Source organism: Poecilia reticulata, chromosome 19 (genome assembly GCF_904066995.2).
Source record: "Poecilia reticulata chromosome 19, P_reticulata-male-v2, whole genome shotgun sequence".
In the NCBI taxonomy this organism is placed as follows: domain Eukaryota; kingdom Metazoa; phylum Chordata; class Actinopteri; order Cyprinodontiformes; family Poeciliidae; genus Poecilia; species Poecilia reticulata.
The window spans coordinates 17,039,074-17,056,137 of record NC_088848.1 but is presented as its reverse complement, the minus strand read 5'-3'; the positions used below and the strand labels follow the sequence as shown (position 1 = coordinate 17,056,137).

The following is a 17,064-nucleotide window of genomic DNA, read 5'->3' as shown; positions in this document are numbered from 1 at the left end:
CAAACTGTGACAGGGAGAGTGATAAAATATCTAGAATGATGCCTTCTGGATGGACATAAGAGACATTTAACCAGAACATGTGTTTAACCATGTATGTATAATTTTGACCTTCCATGGATTAAATTCAAACTCACGTTCTAAATCTTTGAAATATTACTGCAGCTTTGAATCTTCAGTTTCCATTTTCAAGTACTATCATGGTAACGACATAATAATGCAAATACACTGTCTCAACAAACAATAAATTGTAATTTCTAAGTCATTTTAATAAACAAAACATTGGAAACAACAAATAAAGTGGATACTGAAGTCTCTGTAAACAAAATTGCCCTTGTAGAAAGAGGCTTGTTGAGACCAATGACTGAAGCCGGACAGAGGTTTCTTTGCCAAGGAACCTCTGTCTTCCTGTCTAGAAGGTTTGGTAACGCTAAGCTGCTCAGGCAGCAGTGAATTAAATCCAGTCACAATTCAGGAGTTTAAATCACTGGCATCGGCTCAGGAACACTCAGTGTGACCACAATAAAGTTGAAGCACGAAATAATCCAGAAATGCCACTGCTTACTCTGAGCTAGAAATCATTTAAAGACGACTATCGGTTTGAACCGTGCCGATCGGTTCGCGCCACTCAAACTCGGGGAGCGGTTTTTTAAAACTTCGGATCAATAATCAGCATCTGCGACGGCTCAGTCGGCCCTTGATCGTCTGAGGTGTTATTCGGACAGCTTCTGTTTAAGCCGTTGGGCGTACCGTTCCCACTCCGCGCCATTGCTTCACTGTCAGGAACGCCACGAAAGGGGTGAGAAGGTGAAATCATCCAGATTGGATTAAAGGTGTTGCTGTGAATCAGTCAAAGTGAACTGATTCGCCGAAGCAAAGTGGTTTTATGCTTCAGTCACACACACAGGAATTTGCACACTCAGCCAATCTCACCTCTCATTGGTCACTCCAATCAGGCTGATGTTATTGACATCCAGAATCAGGTCACCTGACTTAAGCCGACCTAGAGCACACAGAGAGACAGGTGAGTGTGTGTGTGGAGGGGCGCGAGGAAGGGAGGGGGTAATGATATCTTTTCTGAAATGAGATAAACACTCAGAGCGGACGTTACCGTCCAGAGCAGCCAGGCCACCAGCGATCACACGTTTGATGTAGATCCCGAAGTCTTCACCTGTCAGCTCCCTGTAGCCTCCAATTATTTTCACCCCTGCGAAGGAGCAAAAAAAAGCTCAGCAGAAGCAAAACTGTATGATTGTCACACACTGGTCATCGGCTGGTCAATGGGAGGCGGAGAAGGCAGGGGTGCATGAGGGTGCTCACCGAGTCCTTTCTTGCAGTCGGAGAACTCCAGCCTCTGGACAGCTCGGTTGATGCCATGGGGGCCCATGATCGTCCTGGAGACAAACAGAAAGCTGATGGGCTCAAGAACATCTCAACATGGTGCCTCGGGCAAAGCCTCTGCGTGTCCTCAGAGCCCTGCTGCACAAAATAATCAAATCATCACAGGATTTTGTTATTGTCTCCCTCGCTCTTCTCTTACCTCCCTCCCCACCTCCCTCCTTCTGCCCGCCACGCGCAACCAATAATATCTGTCTCCTCCCAAACGACACAGCAGCTGAACCACAAGTGACCTGGATGTTCAAAGGCTCCAGCGGTCGACAACAATGACTCGGGATAATCGGAGGAACAGGAGATGTCATTTGTTAGATCCCAGACGGTCTTCACGAAGACATCCGAGGGTGAGGAGGTTTAAGGCTTAGGCAGCAGAGGCTCCTCGCGGCGCGGCTGTCTGTTGGTTCTGTCCTCGTTGCTCAGGCTCAAGCTCAGCGCTGCAGTACGGTGTCAGCCCGAGCATCATTCAGATGTTTTCAGCTGGTTCTGTGACGGCTGCAGAGACCAACGTGAATGCACAAAGCGGGGATTCAGACTTTTTGAGGCTTTAAGCTCAGTTACAGCTCTGACTCAGGGATGTTCCGCATGAGCCTGTCGGAGCAGTGGCTACGTCAGGTTGATCTTGTCCTAAAGTGGCTCACCTGTTCATTATTAATGCAACACAAAAGAGCCGCAAGCAGGGGGCGCTGAGGCGAGAAAAATGTGTTCCAGTTGTGGTCGGATCTGGGAAATTCCGACTGGGAAATCAACTGGAACAACCTCCAAAGTCGGATTTCCCAGTGGAAAAGGGGGAGCCACTTCGACTACCCCGGGTTAAAACTTGTAACGGTAGTCAGACATAGTGGAAACATGCTTACTTTAGAGGATACACATGTAAAAGCATGTTTAAGTCAATGTTATATAGTGCCTGAAAACTCTACATTGAACAAATCAAAAATGGAGTTTGGTTTTGAAAATTAAAACTTAAAAGGTTGTTTGTAACAGGTATGGCGAACAATGTCCAATGGCGCCGCCATGCTGAAATTCTCAACTGGAACGCCTGACGTCAAACCCAGCTCTTAGTTACGACTTCCTAACTAGAACACAATAAAAGAAACTTCTCACAGTGAGGACTTTTTCACCAAAGTGTCTCTAGTTCAGGATTCAGATCCTGTCATGTACAATAAAAGAATAGATTTGGTTTTCTACAACCTGAAAACTACGTCAGAGCTGGCATTATGTCACTTTAAATATCTCATTCAGAAAATGTTTGGTCCTGTTTTATATAGAAGTGGGCGATGTAGACTTTTATCATGACATTTTGCGGTACTATCACCATAATGACAAAAATAACTATTTATTACATATGTTTTAGGTTACTATATGTTACAGACTGACAACAAAAATTAGAAATGATCTCTTTTTCTTAACCTTATCTTATCTTCTCTAGGACACCAATCTCATAAAGAAGAGTATCACTAAACTGCATACGGTAACTGTATTTATCGCTTTATCGGTATTCAGTGATGCTTCTGTTAAACAAACGGTGGGTGAAATACTTTCAATCCCGACAACAAGGACAGCTATGGGGAGGTTTAAACGTCATTAATTGGAATTTATCATGACAACAATAAATCAAAATTTGTGTCGCGATAAAAAATGTATCACAATAAATGACAAAACGATACGATAAATGCCCACCCCTAGTTTTATATAGAGTTTTTGTTGGTATCACAATGCTGGACACAAGACAGTTTCACCACACAAAGCACATGATTTATCATGTTAATCCAGCAGCAACCTGACTTCTTATGAATGCATACACCACAAAAGACTGAGCTTCGCTTTTAGACAGAAAACAAACCAAGTAACAGAAAAATCCCGCTAGCATTCTTTGAGTTATTTGACATAACCTAAGAACAGATCGATAGCAATAAATGCAATTCATCCTGCAGATGATTTGGACTCCAAAATAATAACAGTGAACGCACAAGCAGAAGAAGCAAGTTCAATTTACATTTTTACTGTTAAAAAAAATTCAAGCTGCACAAAAACAGTCGTGACTTAAGTTCATTCACTCTCTGAGTCATAAAACCATCAACAGCTTCATTGCGGTTCTACACGGCTTTAGCGTTTACCTGAGGCTAATTACGCGACTATTTCTCCAGCTGTAAGGTTTTTAACTGAGTTTTTGCTTTTCCCTGAGCAGGACAATGCTTTGTAAGAATGTTTGGGATGATCCCCTTCCTTAAATACTGTCAACACAGAGCCAAGGAGACTCCTTAGAGTTCCTCTGCTCTGATTCTCTGTCAATACTTCCTTTATTTGCTGCTTTGAAAGGGAAGCAGCGCAGCTATCAGGACCGGCGTGCATGTACTGAATGTTATGAAAGGGATTATGGGAATTGAAGTCAGGGTCACTTTGATCTGTTTGAGTAGGCTTAATTAGGAATAATAACATGATCCATCTCAACTAGCAGCCGGCAGCCATATTTACTGCAGGAATATTCTTACACTCAGAGAATACAGATTGGTTTTCAGCGTTGAGGAAAGTGTCATCAATCTTTCTGTCATAACTGATAATCGAACGTCACACTTAAAACAACTCTGCTTTGAGTTTGCTGCACCCAGCTTCTGAACCCACCAGTATAGCGGGTCCCACACAAAATAGTCCCACAACATCATCTATTACTATGTCAGTATCCTTGGTTAGACTAGTTTGAATGCACGGAGCAAAACAGTCTGGAAATTTGAGAGTGGAGAGCCCGCATCCGCTCTAACAGGCTGGTAATAACAAACTAATCTGCTTGAGCTTCTTCAGTAATGTTGCTGCAGATCAGAGTGTCAACAATATGAGTCACAACTGAGGCTGCAGTTCTGCACGTGTCTGAAGAAAGAAATGCTAACGTCAGGACGCAGGCTGGAGACGTTACACGAGTTCATACAAAACGTAAAGAGTTCAGTTCCAACCATACATCCATTCATCCACACTTTTGCACCTTTAAACTTGCAAATCATATTTTGTTTTCATATTTTTTTTAACTACTAGTAAGTTCTCATTTTCATCATTAGTGACAGAGTTCCCCTCATCCTGTTGCTATGTCTGTGTTCATTTCCATCAGTCTTTAACTTCCATATCCAAACGGTTTATTTGCTTTAGTTCAAAGAATTTGGGGTTGGAATATGACAAAAATTTGAAAAAGTTAAAGATGTAGGAATACTTTTACAAAACACCAGTGCAGTATCTACTGCTTTATGATTGCACACTGAACCCATCTCTATCATATGTCAAAAATGAAAATATTTACACAGCATTTTTTTTATATAATTAATAACCTTGTATGCATTTTCTCACTTTTTTCAATTAGTGTGTGTGACTTCTTAAACTTCTCCCTATGTTGGCCAGACAAATTAGTCACCTGTTTTTTTTTTTTCTCCTGAAAGGCCATAAGTCAATTAACAGCACAAATAAAGACAATCAGAAGACAGACGACCTGGATTTAAATAGTTTAGAGGCTCATTAGTGCCACCGGCTACCAGGCCTGATTAAAAGGATAAGACCCAGTCTTGAATTTTGTGAACCCGTGCCCGACAAATTCTTTTGATCCCCACGAAACTATGAATCAGAATCTGTCATTTCATTTTCTTCTGCCTCCACCTCCATGTGGATCGTCACACCGATGTGGGTTTTTGCCAGCACGTAAATTAAACAAATCTTCCAGCATGGAAAAAGTCCCCGGCAGCAGCATTTTTCTGTAGATCAAAACCAATCCATGACAGTTTCCAACACACAACGAAGCCAGCGGCTAGAACACGAAGCAGCAATTAAACTGATCACTTAATACCTGATGATCTGCATTACCTGTCGCACATCATTACCATCACACTCCGGCTGGCTGCCAGGGAGACACTTTGCAGCACGGCAGCAAAGTCAGCCAGGGTGAATGGAAGACAGGCACAGATTACACTGGAGTTTAGATTAAAAACATATGAGCATTTGACGTCACAAAGCAATATAATTTTTGAAATGCATCTATAGAAAAAGACATCAGAACATATTTAAGCAATGTAAATAAACTGACTATGTAATTTCACATTTATCCATTTGTTCAGAACTAAACTATTGATTTTATTTGTTGTGACTCGTTGGATTATTTTATTGATACATAACTCAAGTGAGCGTTAGTTTAAGGCCATAAACTGACGGCCGGACCGAGTTATAGCAGGTCATCCGAGCCCTGAATCAGCCTCAAAACATCATAATAGCACGACTATACTTTACTGTAGGTCTTATCTTTGAAACACCGTTAGTTTCATGAAAACATTCCAAGTTTGTCTCATCAATGGACAAAGTATTTTTTAAAGGTGTTGTGGATCTAAGAGTTTTTTTGGGGGTCGGTTTGCTACGTTTTTTCCTTTTTTGCTAAATAGTAATTTTGACCTTGGATTTCCCCAGTGGATTCCAATTTTGCCCAGTTCTTCTCTTATGGCTGAATCACAAACACTGGCCTCACTGGAGATTTGCAAAACTTTGGATTTTATTTTTTGGGGTTCCTTTGTGGCCTCCTGGATGAGCCGTTGATACACTGTCTGAATAATCTTGGTAGACAAACCCAACCGAATAATATCCTAAAACCTTAGAATTAGCTTTGTAACCCTTTCAAGATCGATTATGTAAATTACTTTACTCCTATATTGGCTTAGTACTTTTTTTTTTTTTTTTTTCCTAATACAGCCAAAAACCTAATTAAAAGTTTTTGGATTATTTAGGCATGGCATAATAAAAAATAATCTTAGATTTCCAAAAATGTAGTTAACTGTTGCAATTAATTCATGATGCAATTACTAATTTTCACAGATAGGGCCAGTTTGGATCTACTTTTCTTCCCCCTTTGCAAATTAAAACATTTAGAAACTTCTTTATGGGTTTACTCAGATTATCTTACTCTAACAATATTTGTTTGTTGAAACATTTAAGCGTGACCAAAACAAAACAAAACAAAACAATGGAAAACAAGAAGAAATTTGTAAGGACATTCTAGAGAATTCTGGGGCGGAGTCATCACTGAGTTGTGAACCACCAATGGGAAAAATCCATTAATCATTCAAAACATATGAAAGACCTCAGCTGACTCTTTTTGATGTGAAAGAGAAGATCCGAATACCGATGAGGATCTTCATCGGTATTCTGGACGATGAAGATCCTCCGTTTATCTCTAATGTCCTTATATTCAGGATCTCCTTCTTTCAATCGTGATACGAGACGAAAAAAACAAACGGGTGAGTGACTACTTCCAGTCACTCACCCATTCATGCACAGACTTACATGCACAAATGTAGATGGAGCGGTAAATCCAGAGCCTCACCCCAGCTGACCTAACGGAACTGCTTTCGCCAAACCAGGCGGAGCGTTTCAGAGCTTTCCAGAAGAAAACCTGAGACGACGAGCAGTCGACTTTTGCATAAACACACCACAAGCTGTAGCAACATCCTCATAACTCAGAGGACAATTATGATTAAACTTTTTAATGTTTTTTAATTGTGGACTTTAGCTTTAGACTTAACTCACCCTCCACCAAATGCCAAAGGTCATGGATTATAAAACAGATATAAGGACACTAGCTTTTTTACCCAAATCTCCAAAAAAGTATTTCCTTTCTTTTTTTGGTTCCTATCTAAAAAATAAAGACCAACTAAAAACATCCAGTTCATATCCGGCATTGTCTGTTTTCTGTTTTTTTGTTGACAGAGATGCACCGTTTGAGGATTACTCTTTGCTGTTTGCATATTTAATCTCCTCCTGTCTGCTTCTACCGTATGCTGAAGTGTTGAATAAAAACAAGAGGCGAGGGTAAATAAAAAAGATGAGTCTGTCTGCAGACTGATCCAGAGGGGCCATCAGAGGTCACACAGGAAGCTGGGAACTAATCTCTGCTCCTTGCTTTACCTCAGACCATTCATCCACCACGTTGCATTAACTCTGTCCTCCTGAGAAAGTCCTGAGTCTCTTTGTTTTTTCCCCCCTGCTTTCAGTTACAATTAATGTCCAACAGAACATGTTTGGTTATTATGTTTTGAAAAACCAGGAAATGTAGACGTTTGAGCATTTCTTTTGAAACCCATGTTCATATTTTGAACATGTGTCAACTAAAAAAATCTGGAAAGATTCTCCAACTCATTTAAGTTGCATCTCAACGGACTGAACCTCGGGACAGACTGAGATCTCCAATTCAACTGTGCCTTGACACATTCCTGCTGAAAGAAAAAAATACTTATAAACAATTTGAGCCATATCTTTTTGCAGAGCCGGCCAAAAACTGTAAGGGGCCAGGGCAGAATTTAATTTGGTGTCCCAATTTGAGTTTTTCTCATGAAACAAATCAAATGCAGTTGTGAAGAAAATGATATTTTTCTGATTCTAATTTTGGAGTCCAAACAAGTGTTTGAAGGTACGCACAGTGTGGAAACAGGTACCAATTGTCATGTTTTTTTGGGGGTTTTTTTTTATGACACGTGACCTCGGCACACAAGCAGCAGAAATGATTAAGTGAGTGGCCAAAGAAACAACAAAGCAACAGAATTTCACAATATATCAACAGAAGACTGCTTGGATGCAGTGTTTGGTAGTAAATTAAATCCTTGTGGACACAAACTGTTTACAAAAATCTTAATTGACTTCATGTCATAGATTGACCACATCTGATTTAAAGGTTAGTGATCAAAATAAAATTTTTTGTATTGTCAAAAAAAAGTGATTTCACAGTTTTCTAATATCATGCGATATTTTATGTGGTAACAACTTGAACATTTGTTGTTTCTAAAGTAATTTTTTTATTATTTTATATGTAACTACAGATATGAACACTTTAGCTCTATCTTCTACTCCAGTTAAAGAGCGCCTGTTTATGAATGGAGAACAATTTCTATGCATGAGTTCCTTCTTGCATAGATTATATTTTGTTCAACTTTTTGCTTTTGTTAGACAAAAAAACAGCAAATCGTAATTTTCCAGCTGTTGTGATTGCAGAAGACTTGTGCTGTTCTCCAGTCACAGCTACACAAACTCAGCAGTGGCCAAATCAAATTGTAATTTTGGCTAATTTGGTTTTAGGTTTGTGCAGTGAATTTCCTCTGACATCTTTTTAATAGTTTATAGTGAAAAATCACCAAACAGCTATTGGATCCTTGCGTGTTTTATGCTTTTTGGAATATCTGAGCAGTAGTTTTCTGAGATGCTTGTTCGGTTTTAACACTTTTGTAGCTCACATAACTGAAATGGATCAAATAAACATAAGTTAGACGATAAGCCTGGACACACCAACAGTTGCAGCAAGAAGGTATCTAAAAACTGCAGAACAGAGACTTTATATTATATTTCAGCAATTTTCAAAATAATATAAGGCTGTCTTTAGCACTTTAATTAGTTAAATGTGGATAAACAATTATAAGATAACTCATACATTTGAAGAATGTGAAAGAAAATTATGGAATAGGTCATTAAGTCAAAGGACAAACAGTTAAAGTGAGGTCAGACCTCTTGGCAGCTGTTATCCCAACAAAGTCTAAAAAGGGCCACACTCAGATATACTGGAACTGAGTGGGAAATTTGTAACAATGAGGAAAATATGCCGTTTAACAGCCTGTTTAGTTTTGACTTTTATACATTGTGCTACAAAACGTTCCTTTTTAAAAATATACATATATTTTTTATCATTTGTATTTAATTTGTACGTTAACTAACCAGGATGACCCTGTAGCTACAAGAACCCCCATACAAAGTGAAAAAGCTTTATTGCTTCCCTTACTTGTGCTTACTTGAATCACAATCATTTAAATATTCACATATTTGCATTTCAATGGTCTCACACACATCTGGGAGCTAAATATACGTAGCCTATAGCATAAAAGACCAGTAGTATTAATCTTAAGAAGCAGCAGCTGACATGTTTTATATCCGGTCGCTTTTATTCCGCTGTTTTTCAGCGTTGATATGTTTTCACTAAGAAACGAGCAGCAGTTGCCACAAACTCATAAATACAACAGCAACAACAAAAAACCTAGAGAAGAAATTGGTATTCCTCTAAAATCTCTTGAGACGACGGAGGTCGTAACACGCGGCCGTCCTTTAAAACGTGCGTGACCCAGAACTGCGCTCAAGCATGTGGACTTAAACTGCGAGGCATCTGTCGCCACACAGCCTGCGAATCTATCCCACCTCTGCGCAGAGTGACCCACATGGAGCAGGAGCGAACAAAACAAGAGCTAGCAGACCCCCACGATTTCTGCTGTTAGCCAAATTAAAAAAAAGAAAAGAAAAAAAGGTGTGAAGGACGAAGGTGAGCAACAGATGAAAGCAAGAGACGAAGGAAGAAACTCACCAGTAAAGTAGAGACAACCCATCGAGGCGCTCAGGTTCCTGCGGGAGGAATGGCATCGCACCCCGGAGTGTGAGAGACCGAAAATATGTCCGCGCACATAAAAATAAATAAATAAATAAATAAAAGCACACGCTCTGCTTCACACACACAGATACCCGCACACCCACACACACACACACACACACACACACACGTGAGGCTGCCGGGAGGCTGAGAGGAGGAGACGAATGAGAGGAGACAGCGGCGGTGGTTCAAACCGGGTCGGTGCACCGAGCGGAGCGCACAAGGATGGAAATCCGCCCCGACAGGGAGAAACGCGCTTACCTTTCCCTCTAATCCACCCTGATACCCGTCCGTCAGCTACATATACGGCCGCGCACACGCTGCACGCGCACACACAGCGTGAGGCGGACGCAGTTTAAAGTAGAAAAGCAGCAGGAGCGCGAGGAGCTTAAATGTGTTTAAAAAAAAAAAAGTGTGACCTCGTCGGCAAACCCGGGGTTTCTTTTGTCTCCCACACACACACACACACACACACACACACACACACACACACACACACACACACCCCCACACACACACCACACACACACACACACACACACACACACACACACACACACGCACACACACACACACACAATGTGAGCCCCGCTGACCACCACTGATGGGATTAACCAGGAGAAGATGAAGCTGAAATTAGGCTGGTAATGTCAAGAGTCGTCTAATTGTTAGATTATGACTGGTTTTATAAACATCCAGAACAAACCGGTGACTTCCTGTGAAGGAGCGAAGTGTTGCTGAACTAAAATGAAGGGGATTTGCAACTGGACTTGAATCCATTAAAGGGCATGCCTGTAAGATGCATTAAATACTTAAAACAAGAAAGTACTTTTTTTGGGGGGGGACATTGTTACAAAAACGATTTGTTGTATAAAAAAAAGAAAAAGTAAAAAGAAAAACGGGGAGTGGGGGCCTCAGCTACATTTAGGTTTATTTGACAATGTTCTAAATAACATTTTATTCTAAATAGTATAATGAAGTTCAAAGTTTGCAGATATATCATGGGTATCTTATGTCATTGTTTTCATTCTTTAAAGAAAACAATGGTGTACCAGGATTCCCGTAGCATTATACGATACTTGCTAGGTGTATTCATGATGTTTCAAATAGAACCCTGTGCAAAGAAAATTACAAAAAAATAAATAAAAAATGCTTGTTGAACTCTTCCAGTCTGGTCATTGAGCTGTTGTCAGATTGTAATCACAGTTTAAAATGTTCAGACAGAGAGATTCTCAAGTTGTTGGTGGTGCTCCCCAAGGCTCTAACTTAGGCCTCCTCCATTTATTATATTTGGGGATCTCCAAGAAAATTCCCAAACTTGCGTACTTTCCTGCAGATTGTAGTTGCAACTCCACTCCAACATATCTGGTGTTCAAACACTTCAGAGCAGAAATGAACTCTCTGGTTGCATCAAGTCTTTCTGAACTAATGTCTCTACTGATAGGTGGAAGGTCACCTGCATTATTATCATTAATGTTACACGTTTAGTAGGTTTTATTAGGTCAAATATTTGAGAATCAGCTTTAAATCACCAACAGAATATGTTGATTCTTTTAAATCCTCCTGCCAGCTGGCTCAACTCATACATTGGCAATTTTTGTGTTGTCAAACTTCCTCAAATCTTAGAACATAATCACCAGCAAAAGTTCAACTGATTTCCTAATCCTGTGTCAGTCAAAGTTTGACAGGTCAGCAGTGACGCCGTAGCGATTTCAGCAACCTGGAATACTACAGGAACTGTGATTCAAAAACCACATGAACTGAAAAAAAAAACTCCACATTTGGCTATTTTAAATCATTATTGACATTATTATTTTAGGTACTCTACTTTGATAGACACAGATTGCCACAAAACAAGTAAAGAGAACAATGACCCAAAGAACATGTGTTTCGACAAGGCTGGTCTGATTAAAAGTAATGTTTAAGCAACTATTAAACATAGTCTTCATTAAGCCCACATTTCTGAATTAAAAATGTTTGAAACATTTAATCTTAAATGTCTTGTTTACATTAGTGTGAAGTGGAAATCTGTTGTGGCGAACAAAAACAAAGGCGTGACAACAACAGTCTGTGAGTGATTACAGCCGTTTTCATTCACTGAATTTAGCTAATGAAATAAAACAACTTCATTAAAATATTCAGATTTATTAAATATAACTGTAGTAGTGGTGCAGTGAGAAAAACAAAAAAGAAAACGTCTCTAATCTACAGTAATTTTGACAATCACAGAATTTTACCGTATAAATTTAGATTAGAGACGTTTGGGGTTTTTTTTACAGTGCAAGGTCATTTTAAAAATAATCACAAAATCAAACTGTTGTGTTTTTATAAGTAACTGATCAATTATGACTGATCAAAAAGTCTTAGTTCGTACGGAAGGATCAGTTTAAAAGTTGCTGAGTTTCCATCATGTAATGTCTAACAGGAATCTGTGCCAGAAAGAGTTTTTCTTCTTTTTTTTTTTACTCTTTTGTGAAATATATTACAAAATGTTTCTTTTTCCCCAGGCTGCGTCTGTCACTTTTTACTTCTCAAAACGTAACTGGGCAACCAGACAGGAACATGCCCCCCCACCCCCACATCCCTCAGTAGAAGCTTTAAATACACCAGTGAAGGTCATTCATCCATCCATATCTTCCTGCAGCTCTTTATGAATGAAACAGTTCTGCTGGTGAGTAGTGGATTAATCTAATCTCCTCTAATTCTCTGCATTCAGAGTGGAAACAAACACAGTTTAAATTTACCAGGGTGTGCGGGTTTGACTTGTGTTTCTACCATTAATGAGGTAGAGAGCAACATGCGCTCATCGTGATTTATGAGAAAAATATGTATTTATTTATTTATTTATTTATTTATTTATTTATTTATTTATTCATTTCAAACAAATATATAAAAATGTTATGTCTTTCCTTAATATATATAAATTGTATGTCATTTGCTATTATCACTATCATTATGACTGATTTATTTTTTTTATTGAACTTTTCTTTTATGTAATCCTTTAAAGTAATATGACAATCACTGCTGTATAGCATTATAATTAAGAGAATCACATTTCCACTTTTAGATATTTAAAACTTTTTTTTACCTTTAAATGCACCAGCAATGTTTAGTGATTTAGTCTGTAACACAAGTAAATGTTCATCATGTCCTAAAGTTCTTTCTGCATGGTTTTTAATGTCAGAGGAAAAAAAGGAAGGACTTTAAAAGAGGAATTTGAAAACTCCAAGTTTCAAAACTTTCTACTGTTTGTTCATTCGGGTTATTACTTAATCACTAAAACCACATGCCTGTTTATCAGTAACACATCATAATCCCCCCCTTCTTATTCTCTTCTCTACAGTCTAATGGTATTTTGAAAAAATGGTCCCACAACCAAACTTCACCACAGTTTCAAACCTCACAACCCCTGTCCCTGGGGGTGGTGGATGCCCACCTGTCGGCATCCAGCTGGAGGGCCTCATCATGCCTCCGGTCCTCATCATCGACGTCGTACTGGGGCTGATGGGAAACTTGGTGGCGCTGTGGATCTTCTGGTTTAAGTTGAAGGCCTGGAACCCCAACACCCTGTTCCTCTTCAACCTGGTCATCGCTGACTTTTTTGCCCTGGTGAGTCTGCCCCTGAGGATTGACGCCCTGCTCAGGGGCCACTGGGTGTTTGGAGATGGCATGTGCCGGATAAACCTCTTCCTGATGTTCTCCAACCGATCGGCCAGCATCGCACTCATGACCGTGGTGGCAATTTACCGATACTTCAAGGTGAGGAAATCTGTGAATTTATTTTGAGAGTTCAAAGGTTATTTCTGTATGGGTCTACCAATTGGGGTCTCTTTCAAGAATGACTCCTTTTTCTATCCCCAACTCCACCTACTATTTTCTACCTTTTTTGCCAGACTATACTTAGCAAACTCCTGACAAAACTGCTCTTAAAGAGGCAGAGGCCCAGTTTCAAGGTGTTAAATTACAAAGTAACATTTTTTTTAAGCCATTTTAGGTACATATAGCATGTTTATGACAACTGAAGCTAACATAGTTGCTTGATTGTGCTATAAAATGGCACATAAAACACAAAACACTGACTCCTATATTGAATTTCTACCTTGCTTCAAATATACGAAGCCAATTTGACTACTGGAGGTACTTACACACCTTTACATCAGATAAAGCTGTATTATGTTGAATTAGATTTAGTTTTCTGTACAAAAGCTCACATTCAAAAACTCTTTCTTATGACTTTAAACACTCTGCAACATCACATCTGCTGCTAGGCTGAACAAAAAAATTATATGAAATTAGCTAAAAAGAGAACTACACTGAATCATTGAAAGTAAAGTGCTTCATTTCTGGATTCTTGCTCCAGGTGGTCCACCCTCATCATCGCTTCAACCGCATGACCAAGCGGCAGGCTGCATTTGTCTCAGCGTTTGTCTGGCTGTTGGTGATCAGTCCTCGGGTTCCCATGCTGGCCTACAACCACATCAAGGGTAAAGGCGAGAAGACCCAGTGCTTCTTCTTTACATCCTACAAAGAGGCATCCCGCGCCATTATCATCCTGGTGGGCATGCACCGTATTTTGACGGTGGTGGAGTTCGTCATCCCCATGGCCATGCTGCTGTTCTGTTCCGTCCGAATCTCCAACTTCCTGAAGCAGAGGCAGATGGGAAAACCTGACAAGGTGCACAAGGCCATGAGAATGTGTGCCGCCATTGTGGCTGTGTTCATCGTGTGCTTCCTTCCCACCACGGTGACCACGATTGGTGTGTGGGTCATCCGCTCTTACCGTCCATGGGACTGTGCCGCTTTCTACACCTTTACTCAACTCACTATTGTGTCGTTGGGCCTGAACTTTCTGAACTCGGCTCTGGACCCTATCGTCTACGTCTTCTCCAGCTCTATGTTCAGGAAGGCACTACTGGGACTCGTACCCTGTGGAAAGGATGAAAGCCAGAACACACAGTCTTCATCGGGAACCCAAAGCACCGCCCAGCAGGAACTGAAGTCCTTAAGGACTGACAGAGGAAGTGAAGCCATTTAATGAGCAAGACCCCAGTTGTAGTGACAGAACAATAGCTTTGATTTTATATAGCTAAACTTACATATAAATTTAAACATCTAAAGGTTCATCTACAAACAGCTCTATGCAGTTTGACAAGGTTTTTTTTTTCATAGATACCACACTGACTAACAATGATTAGATTGGAGCTACACAGCCCAAACTTAGCTTTTCCCCAGTTTTGTTGTGATGCTGAGTGTTGAGATTAGAATACCAGTTTAAGAACCTGGGATTTGGACCATGTGAGACGTTTTTGCACACAAGAATTGACATCCTAAAAATGTTAACATCCTGGCAAATAAAAATCTCCATAAGGGACAGTCAAGTGGATCACAGAGAAAGCTGTTTAACAAGTAAACGGACTTCAGGAACATGACGTGTTCCAAGGTTGCTGAGCATGTCATTGCAATGGCTGCTGTGAAGGACTACAATCACTTCCTGGAAAGAGTTGACCTCTCAGATCCAATGACTGGTTGTTGTTCTTTAAAGAGAAATTCCAGGAACTAATACATGACTGTCTGTCGTGTATCAATTTATGGTCCTTTGCTGTATGAAAAAGGTAGTTACTCAAGACGGAGCTGTGTGGCAGTCAATGATGTACCAGGTTTTCCAGGAACACAGCGGGTTGGCCTCACAACCAGTCCCAAAGTGCTGTCATCAAATCTCTGCTGCCATTGTTGAGAGAGCATTTGGCCATAAAACACAGACAGGGAGGCAACAAGAAGTGTCACAACTCCATGACGTTAATTAAAAACAAAACTACTTAATGACTCTTTTTTCTTTCTGTACAGGTCCCTTTTGAAACGTTATTTTGAAATATACTTCATCTTTTGTAAATTTCACACAATGTATCTTGTATTGTTTGTTGTTTCTACAGTTTATAAAACTGCGTCCATTCTCTGGCTCCCATTTTGTGGAACCTTAGTTGCAGTTACGAAATTTGTGCAGCAAAAAAATCATGAAGAAAAAAACGTTGTTGTATTTTTTTGTAATGTATTGTACTTGTCAGCTGTTTTTTTACTTAGTTACCATGGAGCCACCCATGACATGCATGTTAATAAAATGAAGGTAATGAAGGTTGAGTTGATGTATAGCTAATTGAATTGTCCAAAAAAATGCAGCATATAAAAATCTAAGCACAAATTCTGGCACATTCATTCTATGGCAGGTCTTAAAAGGTTAAATGAAGTTAAATAACTCCACAAGACACCATCACAGGGTTTAATTTACAGAAATCTGCATCTGCTCAATCCAATCATGCTGACTAATAGAACAGTGACATCTAGTGGATGAGATAAGTGTGACAGTCCAGATTCTGCTGGAGTTGCTGAAACAAAGTGTAACAGAGTATTTTTGAGGTATCTTGGAGACTACAAAGAGACACTAGGCTCTGAATATTTAAGTCCACTGATGTGACTTCAAACAGTTTGTTCTAATTGCAACTGACTTATATGATATTTTACACATTCACAATAATTGACAATGTGCTGATAACATACATCGTTTATTGTTGTTGACTGTCAGCAAAGGCAATCTTGCAACAAGAATGTTTTAAGACTTGTTCTGACTTCCTTAAACTACCTCTAAGGTTATGCCCCAGAAGTAGGCACAGAAGTAATATCACAGTGAAGAAAAACAGACATGAAGGTTGGTCATGAAAAGTCCCAGAAAATACAGAAAAGTCAAACTAACACAGCGGGTTCATATTCACCAGGTGTGTGTCCAACAGGCTCTGAAAGTCTTTGTTGGAAAATGTGAGACATTTGAACTTGGTAAACTAATGATGAACATCCATAATATGTGTAAATTATGCTCTACATCACCACAGTGCTATTGGATGGCTCTAGTGAGATAATGTGTATAAGTTGCTTTTGCAGAAAAATGTTTGATAAAAAGGTAAATATCTCAGTAACCCCTTTGATTGTGTGACTAATGTTTTAACTTTAAAAAATGACAGTCGCTGTACAAGCAGCACTTTTTACTTAGATCTATTTGCTCAGATGGAATTTGAAAGCCTGCTCTAATGGTAAATTAAGATTTCTGGGTAACGTTTGTGTGTTCCATGCAGCAAAAACACAACTGAAAAATCCTTCATAAGTTTGATGGGCATTTGTTAAACAAACTTATATTTAAGCACTCACATGTCTATAAACTTTGGATGTTTTTCTTTTTACACTTGTCGGGTTCTGTTTGCACCCAACTT

At 39.6% G+C, this 17,064-nt stretch overlaps 2 protein-coding genes across 4 annotated transcripts in view; one reads left to right on the top strand and one right to left on the bottom strand.

The window, feature by feature from the left end:
- Positions 1–10,063, bottom strand: part of stxbp4 (syntaxin binding protein 4) — a 36,119-nt gene extending 26,056 nt beyond the window's left edge. For all 3 annotated transcript variants that reach the window (XM_081600199.1, XM_081600200.1, XM_081600201.1), the window contains exons 1-4: positions 9,746–10,063; positions 1,318–1,391; positions 1,109–1,204; positions 931–1,000 (exon numbers count right to left, since the gene is read on the bottom strand). In XM_081600199.1, the coding sequence (XP_081456325.1) occupies positions 931–1,000; positions 1,109–1,204; positions 1,318–1,391; positions 9,746–9,801 (296 nt within the window). In that variant the 5' untranslated portion in view covers positions 9,802–10,063. The remainder of the gene's footprint in view (positions 1–930; positions 1,001–1,108; positions 1,205–1,317; positions 1,392–9,745) is intronic.
- Positions 10,064–12,064: 2,001 nt separating this feature from the next.
- LOC103481881 (hydroxycarboxylic acid receptor 2-like) lies at positions 12,065–17,063 on the top strand. The gene is made up of 3 exons (XM_008437668.2): positions 12,065–12,479; positions 13,152–13,567; positions 14,169–17,063. The coding sequence occupies exons 2-3, from the start codon at positions 13,172–13,174 to the stop codon at positions 14,841–14,843; spliced, it is 1,071 nt and encodes a 356-aa protein (XP_008435890.1). The 5' UTR covers positions 12,065–12,479; positions 13,152–13,171; the 3' UTR covers positions 14,844–17,063.
- Position 17,064: the final 1 nt, after the last annotated feature.